The sequence below is a fragment of the Chrysoperla carnea genome, chromosome 3 (genome assembly GCF_905475395.1).
Source record: "Chrysoperla carnea chromosome 3, inChrCarn1.1, whole genome shotgun sequence".
NCBI lineage: Eukaryota > Metazoa > Arthropoda > Insecta > Neuroptera > Chrysopidae > Chrysoperla > Chrysoperla carnea.
The window spans coordinates 81,283,727-81,297,691 of NC_058339.1; the positions used below are offsets into that span (position 1 = coordinate 81,283,727).

Sequence of the window (13,965 nt, forward strand, 5' to 3'; positions counted from 1 at the left end):
TTACTATACGATAGATAAAAACTTAAAATATTATTTAAAAAAAGTATTTTTCCTTGTAATCTAATATTTTTTAAATAGCATTGGCGACGTATGTGTTTTGGTTTTATAATTATTTAAAAATGTAATTTTAATTTTTCAGACATAAATTCGGTGGCTTTTTTAACGTAAAACCGCTCTCATGAACAAAGCGTACTTCGTCTCTACCGAAGTTCTATAAGTAAAAAAAGTATCGAAAATTCGTCTCAAAATGAATTTTCGAGACTCTTGCAAGCTCTCGTATCATTCATACCAGTTTTAAAAATGATGAATATGTTATTTATTCCACACTCTTATTCCTCCTACTTCAAAAATATTTTTCGCCGTTGAGTACAAATATTTAAAGTCAATTAATTCATCAACATTTAAGTAGTAATGTTTATAATAATAATAATAATAATAATATGTTTACTTTGTGTTATTTTATTTATATTCATTAAAGTCTGTCAGTCTTTTTACATAAATAATAACATACATATATACCCTACCATAATAACCAAGTTTTCAATTATTATTATTATGTATAATATTTTAGCTTCAGTTATTGTAAGCTCTATATAGCTCCACAAAACCCCCCCCCCCCCCAATCTATGTTTCCACCTTCAACAAACATCATGCTTACAACTCATCTCATCTGTACCTACTCATATACATTTATAAATAAATAAATAAATATTACGCTTTGTTAAATATTACTTATATGATGTATGTATGGTTTTTACAGGATGTTTCTAAAATATTGAACTTGTGCTGTGCCTCGAAATCGAAGGCAAAAAACAAACAATTAACATAGTGCAAGTATCAAATCGTAGGTTATTGATTATGTATAAAAAAATAGAGCAATAAGGAACTAAGGCGTTCGCGGTTTTATATTGCAGGAATCGTTCAAAACGTTATTAAAGAAGAAGAAAAAACGCGGATTACCATTAAATTAAAGGTTCGAAATTGAAGATAGGGGTGCAAAAGCACCCTTTTTGGTTTTTTTCCAAATATCTCGTAAACTAAGCAAAATTAGTATTTTTTTTAATTATTATTTTATAAAGACAACAATAATAAAACGACAATTGTCTTTACCGTTGCATTTAAATTATCTATTATTTATTGAAAATTATCGATTATTATCAAATTATCTATCTCACTTTAAAATTTTTATTAAACCCCACCCAGTTATTACCATGGTATATATGGTATATATGATAACTCTCGTCAACGATAAAGACAGCAATTTTTGTTGTCAATATAACAACTCACTCAGTAGGTATTTACCATGGTATGTAATAATTCACAGGCGTTACTGGATTGAGTTTAATAAATTTAAAAAAATGAGATAGATAATGCGATAATAAAATGCAACAATAAAGACATCCTTATATTTCTAAGCGCTTTAACATTGGATTAAATTAATTGATTTGATTAATTATCTAGAAAATTAGGCCTCAGATTGAAAATTGGTAAAGAACATTTTAATACGTCTTTATAAGCTTATTAATCCTACCCAAAGTTGAAGTTATAGCTCGAAAACCTGAATTCAAAATATAGTCATAACTACATATGTGATGTTTGTCTACATAGAATCCTACATTGGAACATCCAGACTTGAGTCATTATTTTTGAAATCTCCTGTACGTATTTATATTATATATATACATTATATGAAAGTACTTGTTGTATCTAATAATGAAAGTTGTTTTATGAATGAACATAATAATTGTATACTTTTATAATAATAATAATAATAAAATACATACAAATAGTAAGAGAGTCGATAATAGTAAACTCTCCCATGTAACATTGAAGTTCAGATTATTTTGTAGTTTTCGAAGTACTCAAAAAGGTAAGTCATAATCATCGAAACGAAAAGTCGAAGAAAGATTACTTCTAGTGAAAATATTTTATGTCATAAAGCCGACTAATATTTCTGGAAAATATTATGCTCTCGAAGATTTTTAGGTATTTCGAAACCGTAAAAATGAAAATGATACCGAAAATTTGAAATTTTATTAGGTGATTAATCATCCTTTTATACGTCTTTTGTGAAAAATGCATAACGATTCTCTGAACAGTTAAGAAGAAATTAACTATCAAAGGCAGTGTTTTTACCAAAAACAGTGCACATTTCTCATAAATCAAAGAATATGAATTTATATGAAATTTAAAATTTTTTTAATCATTTTCATTTCAAGTCTAAGGTATTTCGATACCGTAAAAATGAAAATATTTTATTTATAAATTAATCATTTTTTACACATCTTTAGTGAAAAATTCATATCGACGCTCTGTATGGTTTATGAGAAATTGACTTTCAATGTCAGTGTTTTTACCAAAAAAAAGTTTTTCATTTTTATGCACAGTTTTTAATTTTGGTATGTTTATAAAGCTTAAAACTTGAGGAATATTGGTAAAAGTTTTTTTATATAAATTGCAACATTTTTAAAACACTTTATTGACTAAAAAATCAACAGTTACTACGACTTCTTCATATACCACCATTTAAAAGGGACTGTTTTTAATAATTAATTGATCGTTAGCCTTACAGAAAATCGATTTGAAATTTATACAGAAGGCGTATTAAATACTTATTAATTAACACAGTAAATTTCAGTTTTTTGGTAAAACTTTCGTTATGGTATCGACACGTCTGAAGTATTTTAGAATTATTTACAACGACTTAATTTTAATGGAATTTAATAATTATTCTGACCTGGAATAATAATAATATTACCACTGAAAAAAGTATTTTTATAGCGATTTTTTGCTATCGGAAGAGGGTTTACTATGATCGACTCATGGACCATATTGTTTATATCAGTGACGTAACAAATAAACACTGTTAATTATGTTTATATTTTCATACCTGTTTATTAAGGGTATACGCGTCTAATTGTATTTACTACTTCAGTGTGTTTCTTTTTTACTGATATTCCGAATTAGTTATGTATCACTGCTAATCAATATAAAAATAGAATATCAGAGGAATTGTGTAAATTGTTAGTATTTGAGTTAATTCTAGCGTTTGAGTTGATTGTTAATCGTTATCTAATTAAAAATGGATCAGACATCAGCCGTAATAAATATTTTTAATAATCTTAAGTATTGATATATTTAGATATATTTTAAATTCATGTTTAAAAGTTTTTCCTGAAGTCTTCCTATTAATCTTTAGTTCAATTTTTACTTCTTTATTTTATTTTTTAGTTCAAACGTAGTGTGGGTCTATTGTTGTTCAATATTGAACGTTACCAGGATGTAATTTTAGTGACAATTTTTCCTTTTAAAAAATAATAATATTAATATAACTTTTAAAAAATATGGATATTTTAATTGATATTTTGAGTAGTATTTTCTGAAAATACAATTGAATTAACGTCAGGTGCTTTTATATCTACACACTTTTCGTGCATTGAAACACAAACACACATATAAATAGAGCTCTATCAAACCATATATTCCGAATACTGAGTAACGAGTACGTCATCTTACCTCGAGTGCTGAAACGTTACACACGAATTTACCTCGTTACTGGCATTTTTCTTTACCCCAAATTTTAATTTTTAATATATACACTTTGAATTATACAGTTGAAGTATATAACTGACAAAAGATCTTACTAATTGAAATTTTATTTGGTACTATGCTTCAAAAGTAATAGTAAGTCCACACGATACCAACTTCACACAGACTTTTATAGAATTTTGTCTGCGCAACAAATCAGTGCAAACAAAATATGATGGTAAAGTCTTTACAAGAACATTTTTACTCAGACTTTCAGTCTGTATCCTGTGGACATATCATAACGAGTAACGTAATGACACGGGTACTGATTACTTTAGTAACTAATACATACGGGTACTCAATTTCTCGTTACTTTTACAATACTAAATATGAATTGAAAATAATTAGCTACTGTCAATTACACATAAAAATGTGTAAAAACAGATTTTTTAAATTAATTTTAAATAAGCTTTTATCGTACAAAAATACACTTATATATGGTCTTGTGAATTCTCTTTCTTGAATTTGTGAATTAGAAAGTTACGCCACTGATTGTTTTTTTCACTTCGACAAAAAAATTAAAAAATATCGTTGTTTATTCTACAATTTTCGTGATATTTTTTTTAATTTTTATTTTAACTCTATTTTATTTATATTTTTGTTTCATTGAATATAATAATAACGTTTTTATATTAATTTTAATAATTTTTTAATATTATACTTTTCTTTTTTTTTTTAATATAATCTAAATGCGATTTTTATATTTTTTTACTTTTTTCGTTAATGTATAAAATTTATTTGTAATATTCTTTATCATTATACATTCAATTTGATAATATTAAAAAATAAATCGGAAAAAAAAAATGAAATAAAATTTTTATTTTTTAATTTATATATTAATTTTTAAACACTATATTTTAATAAATCTATCACAACATATCATTCGCGCACGCGTTTAATTTTTCTTAATATTTAATTTAAATTTTTTTTTGTTTAATTTACTAAATCATTTTGTTTTTTGTTGCAAATGAATTTGTATGTTTGTTTTATCACCAAAAAACTTATCATCTAGGCATCCAAATGTTTTTTTTTTTGTTTTTCTCTCTTTTTTAATATCATACAAAATTAAAATTAATAATAAATTAATTTAATATATTTTATACTTAATTTATTACAGATATGGTGATTTCATCCAATATGGTTGACAATGATAGACTGAATATACTTATTGTAATTAATAAAAATATATTCGTTGATTTTAATGTATCTGGAAAAAAAGAAAAATAATTTACATTAATTATAATTATTTCGAATTAATTAAATTTTTTACCTGAATTCAAATTCAGGTATTATTAAATATATATAATCAAAAATTCATATTAGGTCATATAGACATAAAAGAACTTAAGCAACTGAACTAAACTTAAAAAACCAACTGAACTAAATAATGATATACTGAAATCAAATACTGAATTCGACTGAATCGCCAATAAATAATTCAGCAAACTAACTATGGTAGTATTTTGGTTGCTTTATTATGCTACATGAAATGTAGAATAAAATGATTGTAGCTTTTGCTACACATTGCAAATTTCAAGCTGGCCATTAAATTAAAAATTATTTAAGTGCGTTTTTAAACAATATTTTGAAGAGAATATTCCTTTTTCCTCCCTTTCTTTTAACTCATAGTGTCTGCGTGTCTGTTTGTCTGTCTGCCGAAAAAACTTTGGATCGATTTTTAACCCTTTCCTCGTGATTTCGTCGAGCTGAAACTTTGCAGACTTGTGACGACCATAAAAATTTAAAAAAGAGAGAAATTTAAACAAAGAGAAGGATTATAACAAAAACTTGGTTTTTATGGGTTAGTTTTTTAACCCCCGAACTAAAAAAATGGGTGTTATAAGTTTGACCGCTATGTGTCTGTATGTGTATCTGTATGATTTTTTTGGTTTTGTTTGAAATATAATTGAATGGACAGTGTTCTTAGATATGTTCCAAATGTGAGTTTAGGGTTCTGTAGCCAAAAAATTTGTCAGTTTTTTTTTTTTTTAAATTTTGTTTAAAAACTTGTTTAAAAAGTATGTTGAATTTGTCACAATGAAATCGTCCAAGAAGCTATAATTGCTTTTCAAAAGGAATCTGACCCAAGGACAATAACAAAATGCTTTAATGAACTTGCATACCATGAAAATGAACATAATTATGTGGGTAATAAATAACGCCTCATAAAATTTTTCCTACAATAGAAGAAGAAAATTGAGTGTTTAATCTTTTCAAATGTATATTCAATGAAAAAAACATAAAAGATTTTAATTACGTTTAAATTTTTCATTGACATTAAAAAACATTTGACTTTTGCCTTTTATTTTTTTCCTCTGAATGTCGTAAAAGATGTAAAAAAAATCTAATAATAAGTACTCAAGTAGCATTTTTTTAGTGCGTTCGTGAGTCAAGAGCACACACGGCGGTGGACGAACAAGCATGTCTATAAAAATAAAAGGAACACAAATTTTTTTATTCAAAATACTTTAGGGATTTTCATGACTATACAGATTTTTATGAAAATGTTATTTTTTTTAAAGTAGTATGAAAATTTAGTATTATTACAAGTGCAATTTCAAGTTATAAAAAAACGATTTATGGTAACGAAAAAGGGTATAAAATAACACCATTAAAAATGATATCTTCACGGTAAATCTATATACATATATAGAAAAAAAAAATGTAGAAAGATTTTGAACGGAATAAAAAAAATTTTCTGTAAGGTAGTGAAAAGTACGAGGTGCAGTTTCGGTTTTCTGGCAAAACGATAGTCTCAGTGTGGGAACTAACAATGAAAGCGTCCAATATTTTGTTGAAATCTCTCAACTCAAAATAGTTGATAAAAAATCTTTATCTCCAATATATTTTGGATATCAATACTGAGGAATTTATGAAAATGAAGAAAGACTTATTTTGTCATCCGGAGTTCGTCCATCAGCATAATGACTCAAAGAAATCTTTTCAAGAAAAAGGAAGCAAACAAACTCCGTTCGAAAACTCCACCATCACAATAGGAAAGAAATTAGGGGGCCACAATTCGTTTGGATATACAATGACTCAGTTGTCAAGTCAATGTCAGATATTTACATAGACTGGAAATACCTCATTAACCTTAATGTCCAGGCCAGCATAATTCCAAGTCCACGTAAGTAGCCAGACATGTTGGAGAGAAGATTGCCTTGTTACCTTCACCTTGGTAAATCAGCGGGAAAAATAATAGGGTAAATCTAGAATCATGGAGAATATTGGCGAAAGTATCCTGACTACTTGATACTCAACATTTTATGCAACGGAATCCTTAATAAAAACATAAGAAAAACTGAAGTAGATGATGAAGAGATTATTGATGTTGAAAAAAATTATGATGTTTTAAATCTTTTAAAATACTTCCACGATTTTTTTTTTTTATTAAAATGTAAAATAAAAAACCTGATATGAAACTCTCACGTGACCTGTGTATCATCAAATTAAAAGAAAAGATTTCTTTTTTACAGGGTGCTCAGAAACATATGCCTTAATTTTGGCTAATAATTTTGTTCTATTTAGTAATTTAAGTAGATTTTGATCACTTTTCTAATTATCAGTGACGGAAAAACCAATAAATTCAGACCAACTTTATGCAGGTTATAAAATTATTATAATGCTTCGCTCTTTTGATTTCCTTGTTTCGAGTTTTAGGTGAGAATTAGGTATAGATAGATGGGTTTCTTATTATTATTTTTTCTTTTGTGCTTTTGCCTAGGTGGGAGAGGGTTAAGTTCCATGAATAACATATCGCGAATGGCGATTTTCAGGAACTTAATCTTATTTGATCAGTGATACAACTTATGCCAATCTTTTTTGTAAGCTTCACAATATTCATGATCACAATTTCGATGAGCAGAACATCTCCACAAGACTTCGTGGTAGTCTTTGATTTAAAAGTTGAATTTACATAGTGAAGTGAGTAGGTATCTGCAAGTATTATATACTATACGAAACTATTTGATATATATTCTAATCGAGAAAGTTTGTGAGGATGGAAACATGAATGTCCGTTACTCTTTCACGCAAACACTACTAAACGGATTTAAATGAATATAGTTTACATGATAGTTTATAACTTGGATTAATACATAGCACTGCTGATCATTTTATTTTGGTACTTCTCGACACGAACTTACCGTGTAGAGCCACCTGGAGTAAGGCACGTTCAAAGCACTAAAATAGTATACATTTTTCAGGGATTTGCAGATCTGTTTTAAATTTAAAAACTATAATCTATGGAAAGTAATATATCTTTAAAAATATATAAAAATAAAATTTACCTGAATGATTCGGCCATTTAATCAATTTTTGATTATTCAAATGTTGTGCATGTGAACCTTTCAATGATATCGTAACAGATGTATATTGTGGTGGTGCTAATGCATGTTGTTGTGGTATTAATAATGGTATTGTTGATATACAACGTATTTCCATGATATGATTAGGTCCAAGAAAATGACGTTTCTCAGCGATCATATGTAATGCTAATGTGGTATTTACTAATCCATGTTCATCGCCATGTTCTGATATTGTGGTAGGACCAACTAGTGCACGAGATGTCTGTAAACCAAGAAGCAGAAACCAAAATGTCATCATCATTTTACACATCACATAATATTATAGATATCTCTAGGTACAACTAACTACCAGTTCATAATATTATAGATTAGTATTATTATTATTATGATTAATGGTTACTATATTGTACAGTGGCTTATAAATTGATTTGGATAGTTATTTTTAACCTAACCTCTGAACGAAAAAAATGGCTGTTATGAGTTTGGCCGCTATGTATGTCTGTGACATTGTAGCTCCTAAACGTATGAACCGATATTGATTTTTTAAAATTTTGTTTAATATATAAGTCAATGGGAATGTTCTTAGCTACTAGACCACAAGCCCATGTTGAAAGAGATGCTCCTATATGTAAAAGTAAGTTTAAGAATAATGTCTTAAGTGCTGGTAAAAATATGGATGTCACACCCCTTTGCATCTAACCCCTGCACCAGAAAATATATACGGTGTTGCTGGAATTAACTTTAATCTAACTAATAAAAGTATTCGAAGCAAATAACATAAATGCCGTGCAGAAATAAACGAAAAGGATTCGGACAAAAAGTGCACATAACTCCTTAACCATTGGGTTTTTGGATAAAAGTATGTTAGGTATTTCTGACTTAAAATTGTCCTAAGAATACGCTCTTAAGCCATATCAATCGAGTAACGGGATACCCTGTATGTAAGTTCATTTACACATGGTAAATTTTTCAACCTACGCATAGTAAAAAAGGGTCCGTCCAACTTGTAAAACTTTGGAATTAAATGTAAAAAATGTTTCTTCTAAAAAATTAAACAACTTTTGTTTCAAATATTTTTTCATAAATGTCTCTATTTACTCTTGCGGACCCAAATTAAGACAAAAAATTAGTGTCCATTTTCTCCAAAACTATAAAAGATAGGCAGTTGAAAATTTGTAGGTAGCTTCAATTAGTGGTCTTGGTGGTCAAATATTCTCGTAAAAAAAAAAAAAACTCTAGAAATCACTTTCGAAAATTTTCATATCATAATTGTGTTGATTTTTGAAACTCTTCTAATTTATAAAAAACTTTTGCTAGCACTGATATTCAACACTTTCTATACTGGGTATTTCATCAATTAACTTATTCAATTGTTTGTTTTCACTTGTTTTATTCGAAATTGTTGGCATCGACTTTTCAAATTTTCGCTCAAATTATGAAATTTCAAATATGCATACTATAATTAAAATTTATATAAAAACACAGTTATTCTAAAGTTTTAAGTTTTCACTTCCGTCGACAGTCCTCAGTCCTTTAAGAGTTTGATTTTTATGTGTGTTGGAGTTGAATATATAATGGCTTACCTAACACTTATTGAATTTTTTACCCAACAGGAAACCTTTGCTCATAATGTTTATAGGTACTAATTTTTGTAATACCTAAGATTTAGCCTATTAGCTGCCAGGCGGCAGAAGCAATCTCTGAGAAAGGCGTATATTTTCAAGCTTTATATGTGATTCATATTGTTAATTTCATTCTTTTTTCCCAGAATTATGTTCGTAGCTAAATCATTTTTTGGTGAAGTAAAAATAATTTAATAGTGATAAGTCAGTAACCAAATTAAGGAAATTTAAGTGATTAAATCTCATCCATGGAAAATATTAACAGTTGTAAGTCATTGTAGTGTGAACTATTGAAACCAATATTGTTAAATAGACATTTATGTACATATCAACACTCTGCTAGCTAGAACTAGTTGCGTATTTGTAATATAGATATGAGGTTTAATAAAGATATCATACATTATCAAATTCATATGTTTACCTATTTCTCCAGGTGAATTAAATAATATTGTACGGGTATTATATGTTTGTTTGTACGTTTGTGCTCGCTTGCTTGTTTACATAAAATTTAATAATGTCTTTAGTAAACATGCCTATTTGTCATTTAAATTATTCTTCATTCGTGATATGTTCGAATTTTTGATATATTGTGTTAATTAAATTGTCAATTTTCACAAATTATTTACTTTGATAAAATATTATTCAAATTTAATTTATTATTATTAACCCGTCCGCATTACTGGTTCGAGCATTTTGCTCACGCTCGATTTAAAACATAAATAACTTATATGTCAAATGGTATATGTGAAGATAGTTCCTCTCATTACGATAGAATTTGAGATAGTTCCTCTCATTACGAGACTAAAATTGTGGGCAAAAAGATCCTATTTGAGCCTGTTCCTGAAGTTTCGTTGAAATTAATTTGTCAAAAACATTACAATGTCAGAATATGTAATTGTGCAATAATTTTAGTGTTATTAATTGATAATATAATTAATTTTAATTATAAGTTTAATAAATGCAGACAAGTTGTTGCAAGTAACTTTTATTATGATTTATTTATATTATAATTTTTATTGAAAGCATTCTTACTGGTACATAACCTATAAGTATATTTATTTTCTATATAAAATCGTCATTTTTAATATGCAAAGAATTAATTCAATAAATATTTACTGTATAATTAATGAATATGATTATGATGACTATGATGATTATTTTGATTGTTTAGCCCCCGAAGCAAAAAAAGGGGTGTTATAAGTTTGACCGCTCGCTATATGTGTGTGTCTATCTGTCTGTCTGTCTTAGATATATTTTAAATACGAGTTAAGGATTCTGTACCAGAAAAATTGTTCACTTTTTCAAATTGGTATTTGGTAAATTATCAAATTTTTATCGTTTTCTTAACATCTACGAAAAAATTTACTTTATTCTGTACAAAAGTTCAGCCACGGGCATTCTACCTTAAGTGATACAACAAGGTTAAACGTAAATAATAACGTTACGTAATACATATGTCGTGTCTTGTCGTGTCGTATTGTATCGTATCGTACAACATATATGAGGCTTATAAATTCATTTCATTTGTTTTGTTGTGTTGTTTATGTCATCAATTTTATGATTAATTTGTCACATGTAATGTGTAGTGCTCTACAACAGCAGTATAGATATATCAAACCAGGCATCAATTACATTTTATCTTCACAAACAAATAAAATTTATAATAATAAAATAAATAGTAAACCAGAATCGAATCACTACAGGCAACACAAACAACGATATATATAGTACAGTTAAAGATGTTACAAATAAAAGAAAATGAAAGAAACCGCTCCCACTTTACTAAAAAGTCATGGAATGTGTTTCTTAGGTGTCAAATAACATTATTAAGGCATATATTAGGCATATTAAGGCAATAAATTGTTAATTCAATGGAACGATTAATGTTAAAGTTACAAAGTTAATAAATAGGCAACTTGAATTACGTATACGTTATACTCGTATAATAGTTTTGCTTATTTGACAAACACTTAACACCTACAAGTTGCCTAATTACTAATTTTTTAAGTGAACTTTAACATTGATTGAATTAAAAATTTATTGTTTATGAACAAAAAGAAACATTTGCGCCACTAACTTATGCGTTACTAATGATATATATCATCTAAGAAAAACATTCCATGAGGTTTTAACAAAATGCGAGCCATTTCTTTCATTTTCCTTTCTTGGCCAATTTTTGTAACATCTTTTACTGTACTAATAATATATGATTTAGATATAAGTAAAGCTATCAACCAACCACTGTTTTAAAGAGAGAGAATATGAAATTGTTGACAATAAATACACCACTCATCACGTTAATGACATCAACAAAGACAGGGTATCATAGATGTGATAACAAATGAATCGAATTCTTTAATAGCCGAATCGCATTGAAGTCAAAATCATTGATTTCCGTCAGAAAATTAAAGAGGTCAGATTATTTACTATTTTTATACAGTGTATCGCATTTAAGATGAAGACATCCTCATATTTTCGTTGTTCATAGGAATATCAATTTGAAATTTTGCACAGTCACAGAGGGTGATGAGTCACATTTTTTTATGATACTTAACCGAAATCAGAATTTTAAACCTAGCCTACTATAAATTGACAAATTTCAATATTCTTAATATTTCCGATTCTTAATATTTTACCTAGCGTCAGAGATGGTTAGAGATATTGAAAAAAAAACAATTACGAAAAGTGCATAGAATATTTTTTTATATACATTGGTATACCGATTTCCATGACAAAATTTTAATTTTTAATTTTTTCATTACTTTTGGAGTTTACTGAAATTTATTACTTCATAGAACACTAGCCATCAAGTTCAAAATAAACTTTTACAACTAGTAGTTTTGTCTAGAAAATCAGTAAATGGGGATAAAAATATACTAAGCAACTTTTTCTGATAATTATTTTCTATATCTCTCTTAGAATCGACCCTATTTGTCTATTTGTGTTGCCAAATTCTTGTATTGTTCACTTTTGTTAAAGGATATCGATAAAATTGGATAAAAACTCTCTACCAATATGTTCCAAGTTCGAAGTAAAATAGAAAAGCCTTAAGTCTGAACAAATTTTTTTTGTAGTAATTAGTAGTACGTGTTACGAATAAATAAAAGATCTCCAGATTTGAAACAATTAATATTTATCGTCTGTTTCATGAACGACTATCGGATCGGCTCAAGACTCTTTTTATCTTTTGTTGATCCTGTCTCGTTCGTTTGCGGCATCACTACTTAAAACCGGTGAAATGCAGAAAAACGTGGATATAAAATAAATTCGAAAAAACTACTAAAATGATTTTAATGTAAGTCTAACATAAAAAAAATTTTTCCAATGCTTAATCTTGAAACTTTCGAATAATTATTTTCACTTTTTAATCATAAAATATAAATGAGAAATTATACATATAAATAAAATTAATTAATCAAACATTATATATACAAATACACTTAAGAATTATTATATAATATAATATAATTAATTATTAATATTTTATTTCTTTAAATCAAATACAGATATTATTGTCTTTATATAACATTATATTTTCCACTAAATATAATATAATATAGTACAATATATAAAATATATTTAGTATGGTATACTAATCTTAATCATTATCAGAAGAGAACGAACGATATACAATAAAATTATATACAATAAATATATTATTATAATCTATCATTAATAATTCTAGCTATTATTTATGATATTATTCGGACAAGTATGAGTTTTATTGTAATATTAAAGGTTACGAAGGTGAATAATATTTTTAACAGGTATACCGGTAATAATATAAATTGGATTTGAATTGAAGTAAAATATAGACCAATTTTTATGAAAATATCAATAAGCGTATGTATACAAAAAATGGATGATAGTGTGAATTATTCTACTATTCTGCACTGCCCCTTACTGTGCGAAAGATAATTCGGGTGTGATATCATGAGGATGTTGGTGAAATTAAGAATATAGCAAAAAATACAGGTAAAGTATACTTTTTGGGTGCTCAGCACTAAATAAGGCGAAAAACGAAAAATAGAAACTCCTGGCTTTTTTACCAATCCTGGATTCCTGGTTGCTTATTTATTACGTTATTTTTTCGAAGAACGTATTAAATATTATGTGTTTGCACTACTTAGAATTAGCAAGTAAAAGTTTTCTTTATTAAGGGCTGCAAAATTTGGCAAAAAGAAGCGATGTTTCCTTTTTTGTATACTTCGATTATATGTTTTAATAATTTTGACTTCACCAACTGATCAAAATCATTCACGATGACAGTAGTGTTTATCACTGTTATAATAATGCTCTTATCAACGATGGTGGTCAAATGAAATAGTGTGAGGATGATGTCGCAAACACAATTTAGGCAAATGAAATAGTGTTAGGGTCATGTCGTAAACGTTTGATATCCACTATCATCATGAACACAGATAATAATTAAATTGATTGATGTGTAT

General features: G+C 27.3%; 1 protein-coding gene across 1 annotated transcript in view; it reads right to left on the reverse strand.

The window, feature by feature from the left end:
* Positions 1 to 4,691: 4,691 nt before the first annotated feature.
* LOC123296297 overlaps positions 4,692 to 13,965 on the reverse strand; it is a 743,564-nt gene continuing 734,290 nt past the window's right edge. The window contains exons 4-5 of the mRNA XM_044877758.1: positions 7,878 to 8,157; positions 4,692 to 4,795 (exon numbers count right to left, since the gene is read on the reverse strand). Coding sequence (XP_044733693.1) covers positions 4,692 to 4,795; positions 7,878 to 8,157 — 384 coding nt within the window. The remainder of the gene's footprint in view (positions 4,796 to 7,877; positions 8,158 to 13,965) is intronic.